General features: G+C 40.8%; 1 protein-coding gene across 5 annotated transcripts in view; it reads left to right on the top strand.

Annotated features, from left to right (window-relative positions):
* Positions 1-21,782, top strand: part of KIF1B (kinesin family member 1B) — a 151,347-nt gene that overhangs the window by 88,350 nt on the left and 41,215 nt on the right. For 3 of the 5 annotated variants that reach the window (XM_055306777.1, XM_055306773.1, XM_055306774.1), the window contains 5 exons: positions 16,269-16,362; positions 17,386-17,534; positions 18,717-18,895; positions 19,404-19,541; positions 20,722-20,970. In XM_055306777.1, the coding sequence (XP_055162752.1) occupies positions 16,269-16,362; positions 17,386-17,534; positions 18,717-18,895; positions 19,404-19,541; positions 20,722-20,970 (809 nt within the window). Of the gene's footprint in view, positions 1-700; positions 6,038-16,268; positions 16,363-17,385; positions 17,535-18,716; positions 18,896-19,403; positions 19,542-20,721; positions 20,971-21,782 lie in introns of those variants that run through there. The other 2 variants (XM_055306775.1, XM_055306776.1) reach the window with 2 other exon arrangements.

Genomic DNA, 21,782 nt, shown 5'->3' with positions numbered 1-21,782 from the left:
CTCATGTGATCTGCTAATAGGGATTCATTTTTAACATCATCCCTGTTTGACTGCTTCTTTTTCTACCTTCTCCTCTTCTAACTTTTTTCTAGGGCTGCTCTTTTTAGTAAAGCTAAACAAAACGTGGCATCCTACAGCCTTACTAACCTTTGTTAATCCGCCTGCTCGTCACATCTTGTATGGCATCTGTGCTCACTCATGGGGGAAAGAGTTTCTGGAAGAAGCAACAGCAATAACCAAGGCAAATGTGGGGACATGGCTGCATGGGTTTTAGCATGTGTGGGGCGTAGGTTTTATTGCATTTTCTCAGGATGGTGGAGGTGTTATTTCGCAGCATTTTATTAATAACTTCACATGACCTTAGAGGGAAAGGTCACTGTGTCAATCCTCCTAAGGAATGGGATTGCAGATTTCATCACATAAGCCAGAAAGTGGGAATTCACATTCGTGTTACTAAACAAGCAAAAGCAAATCTTTATATTATGATCTGTATATACTTATGTGTTCATAAACTTACACACCACTTAGGGGGTTTTTGTTTGATCTTTTTTTTTTTTTTAGTTTATTTTATTATTTTTTTGGTTTTGGTTTTAAATTTGGTTAAGGCTCTTTTGCTTGTTTTTTCTTCAATTTGATTTTCCTTTTTTACATTTTAATTTTGGTTATTTCGGGGCCATTTTTTGATTTTGTTTTTCCAAAGGACGCGGATTCTGATAGCGGGGACGATTCTGACAAGAGGTCCTGCGAAGAGAGCTGGAAACTGATTACTTCTCTGAGAGAAAAGCTACCTCCCAGCAAGTTGCAAACCATTGTTAAAAAATGTGGCCTCCCTAGCAGTGGGAAGAAACGAGAACCAATTAAAATGTATCAAATCCCCCAAAGAAGGCGCCTGAGTAAAGATTCCAAGTGGGTCACCATCTCAGATCTTAAGATTCAGGCAGTAAAAGAGATATGCTATGAGGTTGCACTCAACGATTTTAGGCATAGTCGGCAGGAGATTGAAGCCTTGGCCATTGTTAAGATGAAAGAGCTTTGTGCCATGTATGGGAAGAAAGATCCCAATGAGCGGGACTCCTGGAGGGCAGTGGCCAGGGATGTCTGGGACACTGTTGGTGTAGGGGATGAAAAGATTGAAGACATGATGGCCAGTGGTAAAGGTGGAACTGATGTAGATGACCTCAAGGTTCATATCGATAAGCTGGAAGATATTTTGCAAGAAGTTAAAAAGCAAAATAATATGAAAGATGAGGAAATAAAAATCTTAAGAAACAAAATGCTCAAAATGGAGAAAGTCTTGCCACTGATTGGATCTCAAGAACAGAAAGGCCAAGGAAACCATAGATCAAAGGAACCTGTTGGTGCTAGTGTCAGTAGCAAGTCTGAGAATGACGGAAGCAGAGGGGACAGTGGAGACCTTGGGAAAGAAGAGCGCGTTTCCCAGCTGATGAATGGAGATCCAGCTTTTAGACGTGGACGTCTGCGCTGGATGAGGCAAGAGCAAATCCGCTTTAAGAATCTGCAACAGCAAGAGATTGCAAAGCAGCTGCGTAAGCAGAATGTACCTCATAGGTTCATCCCTCCTGAGAACCGCAAGCCCCGCTTCCCCTTTAAGAGCAACCCTAAACACAGAAATTCCTGGAGCCCTGGGACGCATATCATCATAACAGAAGATGAGGTAATAGAGCTTCGAATCCCAAAAGATGAAGACGGAAGGAAAGGAAATAAAGAGGAGACCCAAGAAAAGGGGGGTAGAACAACTTCTAAGGATCTCCAGTTACCATGGGGCTTTCAGGGCACTCGAAGTCAAGACCACATCCAAGTTAGCAAGCAGCATATTAACACTCAACAACAGCCACCTCAGTTACGCTGGAGAAGCAATTCTCTCAATAATGGTCAACCGAAAAGTACGCGTTGCCAGGCATCTGCCTCCTCAGAATCATTAAATTCCCATAGTGGTCACCCCACTGCTGATCTGCAGACTTTCCAGGCAAAGCGCCATATTCACCAGCACCGTCAGTCTTACTGTAATTATAACACTGGAGGTCAGTTAGAGGGCAGTGCAGCCGGTTCCTTTCAGAAGCTGACTGACAAGCCCAACCACTGTAGCCAGTTTGTGACACCTCCAAGGATGAGGCGCCAGTTTTCGGCACCCAATCTCAAAGCTGGTCGAGAAACCACAGTATAAATTACTGGACAAACTTGAAATCTTGGTGGAGGAAACAGGCAATGTTAGCTTATGATTTGAGTTGGTTCTAGCCTTGGCCTTGAGTTCCTAGTATTTACATTATGGTTTTAATGTTGCGTTCCTACGAATCTTAACTGATTTTAATATTGTTAAAACATAAAACACTGGTAGACATTTCAACACCTCCCTTTTGTTTGTATGCCATAAGTGGGCAGTTTCTGGAATTTTGGACAAAACACTGAAACCTCCCTTATTTTTCTGAGACTTTCCTCCTTTCTTGGTGCCTAGATAATACACTTATTTACACAGACTGGTCTTATTTTGGTGTAAATTTGTTAATGTTTTCATACTGCCTATAAACTGATTGTATATCCAGAAAGACCTGCCTCTTGGTTTGCAGACATTCTAGAGGGGAATTTGATACACAGAATTAAATGTCTATTATTTCCCCATAAATGTTAGACATTAGTTTAATAACATTTGACTATGTGGACACAGCTTTGGATTTCTTATCCATGTCTGTTCCTGTCTTTAAATATAATTGGAATTTTTATAAGCCAAAACTATATGTCTTTGGACATAGTTTATAGTACACAGCTTTGTATCCTTTCACAGAACTTCCCCATCTTCTTCTACTATATTTTACATAGAACTGATTCCGTAGGTTTGTTTTTTTTTTAATGTATCAGTATGTGTATGAAATTTGTCATAATACTGAAATCTTTAAATTGGCACCATTTCTGGATTTGTTTTTAGTTTGCTTTTTGAAGTTTAGCATATCATTTCTCACATACACAAACGCGCGCGCACACACACTCACACTCTGAACCATTCACCAAAATCATGCCAACAAAATGCTTGTATGGCTCCTTGAGCAGTATGTATAAGTTCACAGGGAGGTTATTGGTGGCGAGGGAAGAGGTGGGATGTGGGGAGAAGGCCACAGCGTATGCCTCTGTGCTATTTATTTTCAGTAGATGATGAGATCATGAAATAAATTAACTTTGGTTGGGTTGAGAATAAAGGAGATGATGTATAATAAACTATTCTTTGCGTAACAGTAGTATTAATGCACACAGATAGATGCTGAAGCAAGGAGAGAAGTCCTGATAAACGTTTATTGTATCAATACCTCACTCTTCTTTGTCGTGGTCTCAGTTTGCCTCACTGGAGAATCCACTAAAAAATACGGATATTAATGGAAGAAAAGAATAGTTTTCTACATCCTTCCTCATCTCTTGAACTTCTCAGCAACTTTTTAAAGAGGCAGTGTGAAGAGCCAGAGATGTCTATGATACTGCCTGACTCGTGTTGACGACTCCCCTGAGTCATGGAGTCACCTGCCCAACACTTGTCTTCAGACAGTGTGGAATTGTAACCAACATAGTGATTAGCATTCAAGGAAGCCTTAAAGATTGTGATTATATGGTTTTCTTTTCCTTTGCGTGTGGGCTCTATGCCTTATTAGAATACATTATTTTTAACCATAGGGGTTTTGTTTTGTTTTGCTTCTAAGAAAATGCTTTCTTAATACACAGAAAGTTGCTTCCAATTAACTTTTAGGATATTTTTGCTTTTGTAGCTAAAACGGTTCTAGTCTTCAGCTGAGGTTTTATGGAAGATGAGACAGATTCGGCAGATTAGGGTGAATGATATTTGTAATGGCTGGACTTAATTGAGACAATCTCCTGTACCATGTGGTTTGAGAAATTCAGTAGGCTACTTCAGATCAGTCATTTCAGTGCATCTTGTATAAGCCCTGGTTCTTTATTATTCTTAGATATGTTAATTGCTCCTTTCTTGCAAAAAATTCACTGTCTACTACAGGTTTCCCCCACTATCCAAAAGTAGAGTGTTTCCGTGAAACCTTTCGTAAGCAGAAAATGGTGTAAAGTGAAGAAGCCGTTACCATTAATTTATATGGAAAAAATTTTTGAGGGTTCCCAGACTCAAAAAAAAAAAACTTTTCTTACACTTTTCTGATACCTTATGACACATCTTGCTAACAGATGCACAAAATAAATCGAGATAAAGCGCAGATGTACATCACAGTTCAGAGCTCTGGTAGCTGGACGCTGAGCTGCTATATGTATTTCCCAGAAAAGAGTGTGGTGGGGCCACTAGCTGCATGCGCATCCTACCTCTAAACTGGCTCCCTGCAAAACAAACAGACACACTAAAAGCAGTTTTTTATAAAAACAAAAATCCTCTTTGGATTTCTTTCAGTTAGCAAAAATAGGTACTAACATAGGTCTTTCATAGAAGCAAAGTGGCCTAACACATAGTCTCGAATTGGGGGGAATACCTGTATTAATAATAGTAATAATTGACTTGGCTTTCAACTCTGTAGTAAAAGTGGGCTCTCATTTCCCTACTTGAAATAACATAGGATAGGCCTATACATTTTCATTTTTATGGTGACCTTTTAATCTTGTTATGAGCAGGTGCCTCCCTTTCCTGCTAAACAGTGGGAGTGATGAGGTGATATTATAGAATGAAAAGTAATATAGCATTTTCATTTACAAATGTGGGTTGTGGTAAGCACTGTACCCACACTGATATTCCAAAGAATTAGGTTTGTGTTTGTGCTTTATCTGCTGATCTAGGTGCCCTCGTATTGCTAAAATGTTTAGATCTCTAAAGGAGCCCTAATTTCAGACGACTAGAAAGAAATGAACCAAGGTTTGATTGATTGCCACATATGTCTCCTCCTGTATTTCAGAGCAGATGCTTGTCTTAGAAGATATCAGGGTGTATAAAATGACTTCATTGACTTTTTACTAAATAAGCTTACTAGTGCCATGCTTTTGTGAGTTATTGGTATAGCTTACATTGTTTTGTTTTTAAATTTGACAGGATCTCTCCGTAAGCCTAAATACTACATGACCAAAGAGAAATGGTCATCATTAAACTGTTAATTATGTTATTGAAGTATTCATAGCTATTTTAGAAAAATGGGGGGGGGGTGTGCTACTGAAATATAATCTGAAAATTACAGAAATGTGAAGGAGTGCTAATTAGTATAGTTTTATATACCACAATGGTATTCCCTGAAGAGTTAAAGACATCCTGTTCATCTAATAAGTCTAAACCAAAGGGCTTTTCCTTTTTTCTTTCTTTCTTTCTTTCTTTCTTTCTTTCTTTCTTTCTTTCTTTCTTTCTTTCTTTGGTCTCAAATTCTTCCTAGCACTTCAGATTGTTTTCTCCATTCACTGGAAATTCAATGAGTGGAGATTTTTATTCCATTGAACTGACTTGAAGTGACCTCTTGTGCTTTAGGTACAGGTTGATGCTGAAAATAAACACAACACAGCACAGAGTTTGCCACACCAATGTCTGCAGTAAAGGCTGTCAGACTGCAGGAAGTTACGTAGATTTCCTCTGGTTAGCTGCTATACCCCTTGTGCCTGACTGGTCAATTGTAGACTTGCCTTGATGATTTGTTCAAAAGCCTGGGAGGAGGGGAAGCTGACATGTTCTAGTGTGCTGTAGTGAAGACACCTTCTCAGGTGCAGTGCAGACCAACATTTATCCTGAACTGTTAGAGCCAGAGTCTGCGTTTTGAGCAGTTTTCATAATCATCCAGTGTATGTCATCTTTCCAAGATTTCAAAATCTGCTCTAGATACTTAGTTTGAACCACTCTAGGTTGTGAAATGTATTGGTTTCCTGCCATCATTACTGTAAAAAGAAGTTGTGAATCTTCTTGTTAATGAACTATGGATTTCTCCCCTAATTTCTAAAATAAAATGCTTGAAGATTGTCTTTGAGTGTAAGATCTACCTTTTCAGAAAGGGAGTTAGTTTGTTATGTTAAAAAGTAAAGTCCTTATTCAATAAAAGCTGAAACTATCTTTTAAGAGTGTGATTTCTCTCTGATTTGGGAAGAAGGAAAAGTGAAGCAGGGTGGTGTTAAGTCTGGTCCTGACTTTTTAATTTAATCCTTTTTCATCAGAAGATGGTTGCAAATCACATATTTTTAAAATGTATTTCTGCATAAACTTGATTCATTTAAAGCTCTTGGTTTCTGTTCCCTTTTCTGTTTATCAAAATTCTATTTTAAATGGGATCTTTACTATTTTATGCCATATTTTATTTAAATAAAATTTTGTCTAGTATAAGTTGAGTTTACCTTAACTGTGTTTTCAATCTTTTTATCATATAATCTGAAAGTTTTAAAAATGAAATCGTATAGTTCCTTTCATATGGCTAGAAACTGAATTTCTACAAAGCTTTCAGTAACTCTGTTTAGCCTCTCTTTTCCCCCTTAATCTCTGCTTTTCTCCACCCAGATTATTAGTGGTGTGCTAGAGATGACACAGGATAAAGCAGAAGAGTTTTCTGGAGTGGGCCATCAGTCTCATTGATCATTTGGAAATGACATTTTTTATATTGAAAAATGACACAATCGTGTATTATGGATTAGAATACAAAATCTACGAGTCTTTTTTTTCCCCCTGTGAGTTTATGATATGAAATTTGGAACTTGAGAAAAATATTATACTTGGATGGGTCTGCTTCAGGTCTCATACCCTGTCACTCAGGGTACTTGTTGCCAAGATCTGACCATTTCTAGGGTGACACAGACGACAATTCCAGGGTGACACAGACGACAATTCCAGTGCAGTATGAAGTGTGCAGTGATCGTTGTGCACACAAGGGGAGAGTGGAGTAAGGTGTTTGAAGGAAGAGGCCTTGAGCCAAGAGCAGAGCCCCAGAGTACAACTGGGAATTTATCCAAGTAAAGAATGGCAGAGTGAGAGAGGAATCACGTCAGGTCCAGGGAACTGCTAGTAACTTGAGGTGGTCAGAACAACAGCTATGTATCAGGAAGAGGTAATAGATGAGGAGCACAGGGGAAACAGAGGCCACATCATGGCATGCCAAGGAGTTGGGATTTTATCCTGAGTGTGATGGGAAGCTACCAAATGATTTTATACAGAGAGTTTGCATGGTTAGATTCACCTTTTAGAAATGGTTAAAATTTGGGTTGAAAGGAGGCAAATTGAGAGCCTAGTGCTCCATTTGGGAAGTTGCTGTATGGACTAAATGAGAATGCTTTCCACCCAAAGCCAGGGACAAAGGAGAGAGGGAGACTCTGATTGAGATACAATCAACAAATCCGTTTGTGAGTGGGATAAACCCTGTGTGTACAGCCCGAAGGGTGATGAATGCGCGCAGTTGGATCATGGTTGGAAAGTAAATGAGACCAAGACGGCACTGGGGGGGCCTGGGATGAAATAGGAGCCACTCAGATCTAAGAACAGGTGTTGTAGGATCCCTGGAGGGAGAGGTCATGGTGCTGCAGGTGGGGAGCAGGGTACAGTGTTGACAAGAACTGGGATGCGGATAGCTCCCTTCCGGCTATTGCTTGATAATTATAATCTGCCACTACAAAAGGAAGGCAGTATTACCAAAAGGAGCCAAGTCTCTAATGTCATAAACAGATCTAACCAGAAATCCCGGATTGGTGACATTGATTTGACCTTAAATGTTACCTCCTCGGAGATGCTCCAGTGTGGCATTGTCATCTCTTTCTGAGAGTGCTCTTCCTACCTTGTCTCTTCACTTCTGTCTTGGACGACTCTAAGCCACTGTCCTCATAGCAACCAGCATCATCCTGTAAAAACAAAAATCAGATTGTAGGAGTGGACTCTGGTGGCTTTCCGTTGTGCTTTAAACTCTAACCCTTCTTACTGTAGCCTACAGAGCTTCCATGTTCTGGCTGCTTGCCTGTCTCTCTGACTTCATGTCTTAACATTCCCACACTGCAAGCACTTCAGACTTTTTGTTCCTTGAACATGCCAAGTTTGTCCCCACCTCTGGGCTTTTGCACTTCCTCAGTGCCGGAATCCTCATCATGTGTAACTCCTCTTCCGGACCTGTGTTCACATGTACTTCTGCTGCCCCAGCCCTCCCCAAGCCAGCTCTCCCAGGTTTAATAATGACAGCCTGTAATTGTTTTTGTGCTTGTTTGGTTCTTCCATGGGAATATAAACTCACCTAGAATAAATGCCTTATCTGTCAAGTTAGCGCTACCGTCCCTCTGTACATATTATCAGAAGAATGGTTCTGAAACTGGTGTGCATCAGAATTCCCTGGGGGCTCATGAGAGCACAAACTGCTGGTCCCATCTCCAAAGTTTGACTCAGGAGGTCTAGGGTATGACCATTTGCATTTCTTTCCTTCCTTCCTTCCTTCCTTCCTTCCTTCCTTCCTTCCTTCCTTCCTTCCTTCCTTCCTTCCTCCTTCCTTCCTTCCTTTCTCCTTCCTTCCTTCCTTCCTTCCTTCCTTCCTTCCTTCCTTCCTTCCTTCATCCTCCCTCCCTCCCTCCCTCCCTCCCTCCCTCCCTCCCTCCTCTTTTTTTTTTTTTTTTTTTTTTTAGAGAGAGAGAGAGATGGGGACGGTCAGGGGCAGAGGAAGAGAGAAAGAGAATCCCAGACAGGCTCCACATCCAGCACAGAGCCTAACATGGGGCTTGATCCCACGACCCCTAGATCCTGACCTGAGCTGAAATCAAGAGTCAGACTGAGCCACCCAGGTGCCCCATAATTTGCGTTTCTGATAAATTCCCAGATGCTGCTGATGCTGCTGGATTATCAGCACCCACCTCTGAGAACCACTGATCTAGAACAGGGGTTGGCAAACTGTTCATGTAAGAGACCTGTTAGTAAATATTTTAGGCTCTGTGGGCTCCATGGTCTCTGTTGCAACTACTCAGCTCCCCTGCGACAGCTGAATAGCAGTATACAAAGGAACAAGTTGTGGCTATGTGTCAGTAAAAATTTTTATTTATAAAAAATGGGGTTGGGTTTGTTGCATAGGCCATAGATTGTCAACCCTGATCTAAAAGATAGGAACTTGGGGATCCCTGGGTGGCGCAGCGGTTTGGCGCCTGCCTTTGGCCCAGGGCGCGATCCTGGAGACCCAGGATCAGATCCCACGTCGGGCTCCCAGTGCATGGAGCCTGCCTCTCCCTCTGCCTATGTCTCTGCCTCTCTCTCTCTCTCTCTCTCTCTCTCTCTCTGTATGACTATCATAAATAAAAATTAAAATAAAATAAAAGATAGGAACTTTTGAGAACTTCCACTAGTAGCTTACTGCATGACTATATACTGATCTAGAAGACAGATAAGCACCAGATGGTAGTGATTCCATGGTGAATGGCAGATACCCAGCCTTAGGAAGTTCACAGTTGTGGATAAGATAGCCATTAGCCCAGCAGTCACACCAGTTCTAGGGTATATTTGTGATAAATGCTATGAGGGAGAAATGCAAAGTACTCTGAAAGTTTACAGTTGGGAGACTCGGAATGAAAGATGCCCTTTCCTTGCTCTCAGCTGATGACCTCCATTTTGCTACACTGAGATAAAGAAGTGATCCTAAGAAGACCTCCTTTTCTGCCCACTTGTAGTTTGTGCATCCATCATGCATCTTTCCCTCCTGGTGGTGGATGGACTGGCCTCCTCCTACCTTAGCCCTGTCCATTTTCCCAGCATTCCATCTTCTGTCCCCTTCTCAAGAACTCACCATACATTTACCCTTTTCTTGAACACCTCCATTCAAGCATGGCTTTGTTTTACTACTTGGAAAGCACTCCTATGTTGCCTGAGAGCCACCATTCCATTTTTCTGTTGCTTTTTATAGAAATGCTTCTTAAAGAGTTTGCTGTATGTTTCCCACTTGTCCACTCCTATTATTTCTTCTTGTTCATCCGTTGTTTCTTTTCCCCATTCTTGCTTGAACTCACTCTAGTCAGACTCATGTTCCATATCACCACAGTGAAGTCCCTCTTCTCAGAGTCACCAAAGACCTCCACAGTGACAAACCTGGTGATGTTTTCTTAGTCCTCTGCCCTGACCTCAAGACGCCAATACACAACTATGACCTGATAACCTTATAGCTGACTGGCAGCTAGCTCAGGCCAAAAATCCAAGAGCCATCCACAATTGCCCTCTCTTTTCTCACATCCCGTGACCGCATCATCAGTATGTTGTATTTCTTCTACCTGTGAAGCATACCCCAGCTCCATTCTCTGTTCACCACCTTTCCTGGCACCCTGGGCCACCTACCACCATCTCCCTCAGCACTGCTATGACAGTATCATGACTGCTGTCCTCAAGCTTTCCTCCATGGAGAGTAATGTTTTTATTTATTATTTTAAAATTTAAAAAAATATTTATTTATTCATGAGACATGCACAGAGAGAGGCAGAGACATAGGCAGAGGGAGAAGCAGGCTCCATGCAGGGAGCCCGACGTGGGACTCAATCCCGGGTCCCCAGGATCAGGCCCTGGGCTGAAGGCAGCGCTGAACCGCAGAGCCACCTGGGCTGCCCAAGAGAGTGATGTTTTTAAAATGTGTATTAGACCCATATTACTTCCCAGCTCTAAACTGCCTGATGGCTTCCCTTAGAATGAAATCCACAGTCCTTACCATGTCCCGAAAGGTCATCCATAACCCAGTCCCTGTCTGCCTCCTTCACAACTATGTTCTGAGCCTTCTCGATCCTTACTGCACGCACGCAGGTTTTCTTGCTTTTCCTTAAAACACAACAGCCTTAGGCAGCCTGGGTGGCTCAGCGGTTTAGCGCTGCCTTCAGCCCAGGGCGTGATCCTGGAGTCCTGGGATCGAGTCCCACGTCGGGCTCCCTGCATGGCACCTGCTTCTCCCTCTGCCTCTCTCTTTCTCTCTCTCTCTCTCTCTGTCTCTCATGAATAAATAAATAAAATCTTTAAACATACAAACACCAGACTCCTTTCCCTCTCAGAACCATTGTACTTGCTTTAGTTCTACTTTGGTTGGAATTACCCCATTGCCACCACTCCCCCCAGAGACCTTAACATGCCTGCTTACATCTCTAATTAAAGATCCTCTCTATAGACAGACCTTCCCTGAGCACCTGATCTGAAAGTTCCTCTTGTTCCTCTCTCCTCCCTGTCAGCCCTGATACCTACCAACCTTTATTTTCCTTCATAGCACTTATTACTACTAAAATTATGGTGTGTCTTTTATTTGTTTACTATTGATCATCACTCTTTCCCTCTCCAGTGAGACTTCTGTCTCATTGACCACTATGCTCCTAGCATCTGCATGTGGTAGGAGTGATAGTGATTAAAAGAGCATGCCCTGGAGTCCAGTTGCCTGAGTTCAAATCCCATATCCATGCTTACCAACTCTGATTTTTATAAAATTACTTAATTTCTTTAAGCCTTTTTCTTCTGAGGCTAACAATAGTACCATCTGCATAGGGTTATTGGGGAGATTCAGATTTTTTTTTTAAAGATTTTACTTATTTATATGAGAGAGCACAAGAGAGAGCATGAGAGTAGGGAGTGGGAGAGGGAGAAGCAGACCCCCTGCTGAGCAGGGAGTCCAGCGCAGGTGCTGGGATCATGACCTGAGGCGAAGGTAGATGCTTAACTGAGGGAGCCACCCATGCACCCCGAGAAGATTCATAATCCATACAAAACATTAAGAACATTTCCTGGCACAAAGTAAGCTTAAAAACAAGGATGGGCAGGACAGAGAGAACATCCTAGAAGAGGGAACACCCAGTACCTTTATAAATACAGAGATATATCTAACCAGTTGAGACTTTTTTTTTTTTTTAAGATTTTATTTATTTATTCATGATAGACATAGAGGGAGAAGCAGGCTCCATGCCGGGAGCCCGATGCAGGACTCGATCCCAGGACTCCAGGATCATTCCCTGGGCCAAAGGCAGGCGTTAAACTGCTGAGCCACCCAGGGATCCCCACCAGTTGAGACTTCTTATAAACACAAAAGGCTATTGATAAATATATTATTATTTGGTGTGCTTCCCATAATTATCCTAGTTTCTGCCATGAAATCAACAGTAGTATTTAAATCTCTTTATCCATTTGTTGTAGGAAAATCCAATACTTAGAGTTTTCTGATGACATATAAAATGTCCTTATTGGAAGCTCATATATAGCTTGGTTTGAGGAAGAGGAGGGCTAGTTCAGGTTATGGTGTTGATATTTGGACTATCAACCAAAGATAGAAATTTTCCCAAGTCTAAATGCAGTTAAAATTCTAGGCCCATATTGTTACAGGAAACCTTTTAATGTCAGCTTTACTGCTTCTAAAGCATAACTAGAGCCTTTAGGGAAGTTCATCCTCATACCTTAAATGTCAAAATCTAAGGATTTTTGTCAGTAGTTTCATCAGCTTGTAAACTGATTCTTGAAGAAAGCCTCAAGAATAAGCCAGTCACTGAAAACTAAAATTACGTGATTCCACTTACATGGGATACCTAGAGTATTTAAAATCATAGACAGACAGTAGAATGGTAGGTAGTTGCCAGAGGAGGGGGAAAGGGAAAATGGAGAGTTAAGTGTTTAGTGGAGTTTCTGTTTTACAAGATGGAAAGAGTTCTGGAGGTAGATGGTGGTGGTGGTTGCACAACAGTGTGAATGTATTTCACACCACTAAACTGCACTTGAAAATGGTTCATGGGCAGCCCAGGTGGCTCAGGGGTTTAGTGCCACCTTCAGCCCAGGGCGTGATCCTGGAGACCCCGGGGTCGAGTCCCGTGTCAGGCTCCCTGCATGGAGCCTGCTTGTGTCTCTGCCTCTCTCTCTCTCTCTCTCTCTCTCTCTCTCTCTCTCTGTGTGTGTGTGTGTGTGTGTGTGTGTCTCTCATGAATAAATAAATAAAATCTTTAAAAAAAAAGAATGGTTCAGGTGGTAAATTTTATGTTACATGCATTTTATTATAAAAAATTGGGGAGGAAGTGAAAAAACAAAAAATCCTCAAGATAAAATATTAATATTTTTTCCACCTGAGGATTTTTAGGTAGACCAACCATCTTTCTCTTCTCACTGAAAAGATCCCAAAGAATATATAGGTTTTCTAAGGGGGGAAAAAGTACCCCTGCCCCAGCCTTTTATTTTGAAATATTTCAAACAGGGACGCCTAGATGGCTCACTGGTTGAATGTCTACTTTTGGTTCAGGGCATGATCCCAGGGAGGGATCGAGTCCCACATCTTGCTCCCCTTGAGGAGCCTACTTCTCCCTCTGCCTGTGTCTCTGCCTCTCTCTCTGTGACTCTCGTAAATAAATAAAATCTTTTAAAAAATGAAATATTTCAAACATACCAAGAAGCTGAGAAGATAGTACAATGAACTTTCATATACCCTTATTTATGTATTTTTTCTGAATCATTTGAAAATAAATTGGAGGCGTCATGCAGTTTACCCCTAAATACTGCTGTGTCTCCTAAAATCAAAGATATTCTCTTATTAATGTTAACCTATCTGAGAAATTTAGTACTGAGTCAGTATTATATAATAAACTGTCCATTTTCAAATTTTCCTAGTCTAAAAAATATAATTGTTAGAAGCTTGTGTGTATTTTAATCCCAGATCCAAGTGAAGTTTGTATATTTCATTTGATGATGATGTTTCTTTTTTCTTCCATTACGTTGGTATTTTTGAATAGGCTACATTTTGATTTGTTTGATTATTTCCTCAAGATTAGATTTAGGTTAAGCATGTTTGATAAGAAAGCTGTCAAGGTGATGTTGTATTGTATACTTCCCTTGCATCACATTGGCAGACAAAATGTCCAGTTGTCCTACTATTTGTAATGTTAAAGTTTAATAAATTTAATATGACATTTCCAACTCTTTCTCTGTTTTATTAATAGGTATCTAGGGTGACTATTCTGTTCTCTACTCACCTTTCACTCCGTTGTTTCTTGCCTGATTCAGTCACTACATCTGGAGCTACAGTGTTATGTTTTTCTGTCATTCCTTTGCATTTATTTATTAGCTGGCTTTTTTGAGGGGGGGCAAAGAAGACTTTCTCCTTTTTTCCCCTTACTAGTAGTAGCACTGTGGACTCCTGGGTTCCTTTTAATACCCAATGTGCTATATTGTGTTTCTGTTATTATTCTTATATACCAGCCACTGGGATTCTGTGTCCTTTGGAAATGGCCCCATCAGTGAGTGAGTGAGCACTTCTGTGCTTCCTGGCACAAGATATTCTGAGCTCACCTTGTCCTTTCCTTGCTTTAGACCTAGAATCAGTTGTTTTCCCAAGGAGCCCTGACTCTTTTTAGTGGGAAATAATAGTATTTAGAAAAGATCTGGGTGCTGGGTATACTTAGAAAATAAACTTTTTATTTTTATTTACTTTATTTTTTAAATTTTTAAATTATTTATTTGAGAGAGAGGAGCGCATGAGAGCATGAATGGAGGGGCAGTGAGAGAGGGAGAGGGACAAGCAGACTCCCTGCTGAGTGTGGAGCCCAAACTCAGGGCTCAATCTCAGGACCCAGAGATCATGACCTGAACCAAAGTCAGATGTTTAACTGACTGAGCCACTCAGGTGCCCCAGAAAATAAACTTTATAAACACAGCCTGTCATTTTAATACTGTGTGTTACCAAGAAGACTTTCACATGCATTTTTAGATGGTTCATCGTTTGGTCCTTCTTTGGGTCAGATACTTAAATAAAATGTTCATTTTAAAGATGTCAAAAATGGAAGTGTAGTGAGGATTTAACTTTTGCAGAATTATGAGACTGGTAAGAGCAGGTGGCAGGAGTAAAACTTGTACCTGCAAGTTTATTTTTTATTTATTTATTTATTTATTTATTTATTTATTTGGTCACAGTACATAGTCTCCTAAAAAGTGTGTTTCAATACGTAATAAAACTGTTGTGGGGCACCTGCGTGGCTCAGTGGTTGAGCATCTGTCTTTGGCTCAGGTCGTGATCCCGGGGTCCTGGGATCAAGCCCCACATCAGGCTCCCTGCAGAGAGCTTGCTTCTCCCTCTACCTATGTCTCTGCCTCTCTCTGTGTCTCTCATGAATAAATAAATAAAATCTTAAAAAAAAAAAAAAAGGGCTGTGTTGTTGGCTCCTGGTCATTGCCAGCTCCACTAAAGTGAGAAAGCTTCCTTTGTGAGACTGATAAATGTTGAGCCTTGAGAATATTTGCATCCTTCTTAACATTGCCATTGGGAGCTCCTTTCATAATAGAGTTTGTTAGAAGGCTTTCGGTGGTCCTTTGTAATAAAAAGAATATTTCACTTATGACCTGAGGAGAGCTCTGAAAACAGTACATGGCCATATCTGAACCCTCTGTCTCACAGAAGCCTATAATTGGGTCACTCCAAGGAAGCAGGAAACTCAAGCAGTATATCTTAAAATACTATATACTTATACTATGATTTGGTATTTTATTTTGTAAAGTTCTCTGTTCTTTACTTGATTTATTTTCAAATAACAAACTTTTTAAAATTAACACTCCAAGGAACCTTTTTTGATATTTTTTTCTTAATCTTTCCCCATCATGAAATTTTAATACCTCAAATACATATCTGTTTACATACTGTATATACATTTTTTTGCCCTCCTCAAGGTGATACCAACCTTACTGAGAATGTGTGGAGTGAGTTAGATGGAGAAATGAAGGGTACATCTGATTTGTATTTTTTATTTGTATTTTAATAATACATTTTGTATTATTATAGTGTATTTTAAAATATATTTCTTGAATAAATACAATCTGTAGATTATTTTGGCCCTACTAGCCCTGTGATCTTTTGGTTACCTGAAGGGTGCATCCTGCATCCTGCAAAGATAGCAATAGTTTATCCACAGAGAGCTTCAGAATCCACAGTTCCTGTCCAGATAGCTGGAGAAGCAGAACTGTTGGTGACACTGGTGAATTTTCCAGTGTTGTTTTTTTTTCTGGAATTCCTTGAGGTGTGAAGGTACTCCTTAAATATCACAAATAAATAAGTTTAAGAGATGCACATGTTTGGCTCCTCAAAGTCCCCCTCTGTGTGGACATCAACCCCAGATAAAGAACTCTGGAATCTGAGAGAGCAGAGAGAGACTGCAGTTAGCTTGCTTCAGCATTTACCCCTTACAGACTATTTCGTGTGCTTTGGGGGCTTTTCCTAAGTATTTCTCTGTTTTTTTGTGGTTTTCTGCTTCCATCTTTTCCTCCACCTATTGCTTTATCTGCTTTCCTTGACACTGCTCTCACTCTTCTCCTGCATCCACCCCTCCCTCTCCTACATGTCCTCTCCTCTCTTCTTGCCCAGGACTACGAGAGTAAGCTGCAGGCCTTACAGAAGCAGGTCGAGACCCGCTCCCTTGCTGCAGAGACCACAGAAGAGGAGGAAGAGGAGGAAGAAGGTGAAATCCGGAGACAGAAACTTTCCTCTGGATAACTTTTGCATCTGTACTATCAGATTAACCCTTTACCCGTGATCAAAGCTGGAGTTGATTGTGTGTGACCCTTACATTTATTGAGATTTTACCAAGCCAGTTTAAAGCTGATTCCAAAGATTCTCAGTGTGGAGAATACAGACTGTGCTCTCTGAGGTGGGAGTGGAGCTGATTGGGTTCCTTAGAACACAGGACTTTCTATAGAACTCAATCTCCATAGAAATATTTTGGGCAGTTTGCATATACTGCCTCAAATTACTGTACACATGAAGTTCATGTATCTGTTGCAGATAAATGTAGAGATTGATCTTTAAAGATAATCTCTCTTATTTGCTAACTTATGGTTTATGCCCAGGAATTTCCAGAGAGGACTTTGGAATATATTAATGTACACTAAAGCCATTTGTGGCAGATTTCTCATCATAATTGCATAGTCATGCCTACCTATTACGAGTTTCTCAGAATTTCTTAGCTGAATCAGGGCTTTAATTGTTAGTGCATTATAATACAGTATGAACATTTCGTTTCTCCACACAACCTCCCAGTAATCTCAAGGCTTCAAATTAACTTTGGAGAAACTCTGATTTATGTACTAGATTCTTTATTTTTCAATATCAAAGTAAAATATGACCTTTTTGTTTCTTGTACTAGTAAGAGAAATCGATATATATCAAGTTGTACAATATACCAGAGACTTTTTCTTTACTATAAGCTATGTATGAGATACATGTTTTTTAAAAAGGTAAAGAAGTCTATTCCTTTCATGTACTGTTTTAAACAGGATTTTTTTAGGTTTTCTGAACTATAGATACTACCTTCATAACATCAACAGAATTTAGTCAGCTTTACTGAAAGGCAGAAAACAAAAAGCAACTGAATGGAGAAATACGGGAAAATACTTTAACTTGTTAAGAGAGATGAGGTAGAGGAGAGATGTAATTTCCTTATAGTTATGAGATCAGCCTTTGTTACACTCGTTTACTCTTTCAGCTCCTTGGACACAACATGAATTTGAACTTGCCCATTGGGCCTTCCGGAAATGGAAGTCTCACCAGTTCACTTCATTAAGGGACTTACTCTGGGGCAATGCTGTTTACCTGAAAGAGGCCAACGCAATCAGTGTGGAACTGAAGAAGAAGGTATGGAGGGTGGGAGGCCTGGGTCATCTGATTAATAGGAGAATGCTACTCTTGGGTTTCTAAAAATTTCAATTTTCTTTTAATTTTCTACCATGGCATTTGCACCTATAAGTCCTAAGTGCCTTTGCTCTTCTAGGGTCTGAGAGACAGGTGTGTGTAGTGGATAAGCCCTCTGCACTCAGCCAGCCGGGCTCCAATTGCAGCACTCCTCTATGTTTTGACCCTTATAGCCCTGTGCCTCCATTCCCTCATCTGTAAAATGGGCTTGGCAGTGGGGAATGGGCCACCTGGGGTTCTGTGAGGCATGAAAGAGGGAGTAGATGTAAAGAACTGAAATAGCTCGTGGACTTGGTAAAAAGCAATAAATGTTACTGATTTTTCTCATTACCAGAACATCACACCATGTCTTAGATTCATTCTTCCATATGTCCCACTGGTGGATGGTCTGGGGGCTACTAGGATGACAGGGCGTGTGCAGTATCACATGGCAGGAAAGGGCACAGACTGCTCAGCCTTGGGGAGATTCGTTTTCTTCCCCCAGGGCTGTATCCTAGCCCTGTAAAATAGGGATAAGGTATCTTCTTCATTCAGACTTGGCAACCCATTTCATTTTGTAATTACTTATCCCTCTCTTGAAATAGATGAAATGCAGGTAGGGACTATGTCTTGTCTTCTTGCTGTTGTACCCAGCATTTACTTAAGGTCTGTAGGTGAAAATATAGAGTGGTAGCAAGAAATAAACGACATGGTACACCCAAAGTACTTACCATGTAGTGTAGACACTTTTAAGAGTAGCACTTGTGATCTTTGAATTTAGGATGAAAGGCCAACTGTGACATTTCCACCCCCCACTCAGCAAGAGATTAGAGATGTCCTCGTGGGTCCAACTCTTGTTCTCTTGTGTAAATTCAGTCAATCAAAATATATGTACTGAGATTTTAGTTTGTGTAAAAACACTGTGCCAGGCTAGAAAAACAAGTTCTGTAAATAGCTTAATTTGAAATTAGGATTATTCTCTACAAATAATATACAAGTGTCCATTTTTTTCCCCAGTTAATCACAGGCTGCTGGTTGAGCACATACTACACATTTGGCCTCTTTTCCATGGGGCATGATTGTATCACCTCATTTCTGAAGCTGACTTGCTGAAAACATGAAGGATGGTTTCTTCTTTCCACACAGGTGCAGTTTCAGTTTGTTCTGCTGACGGACACGTTGTACTCCCCTTTGCCTCCGGAATTACTTCCCACTGAGATGGAAAAAACTCACGAAGACAGGCCTTTCCCTCGTACTGTAGTGGCAGTAGAAGTCCAGGATCTGAAGAATGGAGCGACACATTATTGGTCTTTGGAGAAACTCAAGTATGAAAATATTCCTCATAAAGCCAGTTATCTTATTTAGGAAATAATAATGAATTGCTCATGTGGGCTCCTTCAAACTCTCCACTGTATGATGGTACTACTGCTTCCTTTTCTATGGTGCTAAATACTGTTGCTCACCAGTAATATTACAGATCTAGTAATTATTTATCTTTTCTGTTCTGGATCTGATGATCAGGTTTCTTTTGCCTTTAACATGGTGAGGTATTTTCCACCATTTCAGTGTATTTGAGACATCATATACCATTGAACCATATTCTCTTATGATTCAGTAGAGGTTAGGTGGCCATTTTTTACTTTTGGTGGCTTGTCTCTACACTCAGACATCTTTTGAGTTTCTGTACTTTTGGCCTTCATCTTTTTTTAATATTCCTTAAATGATGGAAGCAGCCCCCCCCCCTTTTTTCAAATCTTGCATGGAAGATACTTCCAAAGTGAAATTTTAATGCATTTTCATAATATTAACCCAGTGCACTTTATGTTTATTTAGGCAGAGGCTGGATTTGATGCGAGAGATGTATGACAGGGCAGGTGAGATGGCCTCTGGTGCCCAAGATGATGGTGAAGCCACTGTGACTGGCAGTGATCCATTTTATGATCGGTTCCATTGGTTCAAACTGGTAGGAAGGTACGTGATGATTTCATCAGTCTTCTTTTTAAATAGTGAATGATTTTGTTTAAAACCTCAGCAGATATTACAGAAAGTTAAAAGAAAATATGTGCAGAAATGCTCTGTGTGTAATCTTACCCACTCTAGCAGAGCCACTGTGTCACTGGGTATACTTCCCTTCGTTTTATTCAGTGTGTGTACTGAAGTCTCATCTTTCAACCAGAGTAATTGGCAGTCTTCCCTACCATCTACAGTTGAACACGATAGATTTAAAAGAAAAAGAAAACCTGTGTCTCTGTCCTACACGGTTTAAAATCATAGTATGACTTACAGCTTACCAGCCTGCAACCTCTCCTTGATCCGACCTGTCCTTGCTTTTTTTTTTTTTTTTTTTTTTTTAAAGGCAGTTTATCTCATGTTAGTCATTACCACAGGTGAGCCAGCTGCAGACCTTGGTCTTCTGCTTAAGCCTCTTTCGTGTATACATAAATTTCAACTTGTAATGAAAACAAGTAGTGCCCCTGTGAATCCATACTGAGTCCAGGTTCTTACAGGTTAAAATTTAAAAAGCATAGAGATTGAAGTTTTTAGCTTTATGATTTCGGAATTTGAATTGTTTTTCCATAACAAAAATTTTCTGACAGTTTTAAAGGAACTAGGTATAAAGGAAGAGCTGAAGTCATAGTATATTGTAGAAAAGAAGTTAAATCCTATCCATTCCACTCTGATAGGAGAAGGTTTGTAAAAAGTTGAATTGGCCAAACACATCTTACCCACACAAGGCATATATTTGCACTGGCATACACCATTCTATCCATTTTGTTTTCTGCTCCAAAATGACATGGAATTGGAATAAACATCTCAACTTTTTATTTCATCAAGTGTTGGGTGGCTCCTTTGAGGCCTGCCTGCTGATCTTTTGTGTGTATTGGAAAATATAAACATTTTTACAACACACTATTTACCTGGGATCTTCTACTCATGTATTTCTTTTGCTTTTCTTATTCTAAGGACCAGTCCTTGTTCCCTTTCCCCTGAACCAGATGATTTATGCTTATTTTATCCTTTTGCTTTTCCACTTGCTTTTATTGTGTTGATTCCCCAGTGGTTTCTGTCCTGTTGACACCTGTAGCTTCCTGTTTAACCGACTATTCCTCTCTCCTTGGCTGTGTCCCTTGGCGTCTTCCCTGGTGTCTAGCTCCCCCATTTTCCACGGCTGTGTCAATGAGCGCCTTGCTGACCGCACACCCTCCCCCACTTTTTCCACGGCCGATTCCGACATCACTGAGCTGGCTGACGAGCAGCAAGATGAAATGGAGGATTTTGATGATGAGGCATTCGTGGATGACACCGGCTCTGACGCAGGGACGGAGGAGGGATCAGATCTCTTCAGTGACGGGCATGACCCGTTTTACGACCGATCCCCATGGTTCATTTTAGTGGGAAGGTTGGTGAGGTTATTGTGAGAAGGGCGAAAAGGGACCAGCTCTTGCTTTAAAGAGGCTCCTTGTGCAATTTTGGATGATCTTTCCTTAGCGGATTCGATTTGTGACATGCTGATTGGGCGAGGGAGAGCTCTTAGGCAATGTTTGTGAGGTATTCAGTCTGGTACAGCATATGGCAATGTGTGAAGGCTCTACATGGAATAGTATCCCTTGTCTTAAAGTGCCCAGTAATTTCCTTCTGAAGGAGAAAACCCCAGAGGAGAAAGTAATTAAAGCTAAGAGTCTAATATTACAAGATCAGAGAATGTTACTATGTTCTGATGCTTCCTTTTGTAGGAATGTGAGTGAAAAAGCATATGGGGATGACATGAGAAGGAGAGCAGAGCAAGGCCAAGGTTAGACTAAAAGATTTGCAACAGGAGCAGGAATCAAGAGGACAAAAGTGGAATCAGGAGTAGTGTTAGGTTACTTAAAAATAAAATCTAGGGCAGCCCCGGTGGCTCAGCGGCTTAGCGCCGCCTTCAGCCCAGGGCGTGATCCTGGACCCCCAGGATCGAGTCCCACGTCAGGCTCCCTGCATGGAGCCTGCTTCTCCCTCTGCCTGTGTCTCTGCCTCTCTCTGTGTGTGTGTGTCTTTCATGAATAAATAAATAAAATCTTTAAAAAAATAAAAATAAAAAATAAAATCTAAAACAGGGGCTCTGGGTTGGCTCCTGGTTGGCTCCTGGTTGACTGGGTTGGTTGAGTATGTGACTTGATCTTGGGGTTATGAATTTGAGCCCCACCTTGGGTATAGAGATTTCTTAAAAATAAA

The sequence above is a fragment of the Nyctereutes procyonoides genome, unplaced genomic scaffold, assembly GCF_905146905.1.
Source record: "Nyctereutes procyonoides isolate TBG_1078 unplaced genomic scaffold, NYPRO_anot_genome, whole genome shotgun sequence".
NCBI lineage: Eukaryota > Metazoa > Chordata > Mammalia > Carnivora > Canidae > Nyctereutes > Nyctereutes procyonoides.
This window is presented reverse-complemented; position numbering and strand designations above follow the sequence as displayed.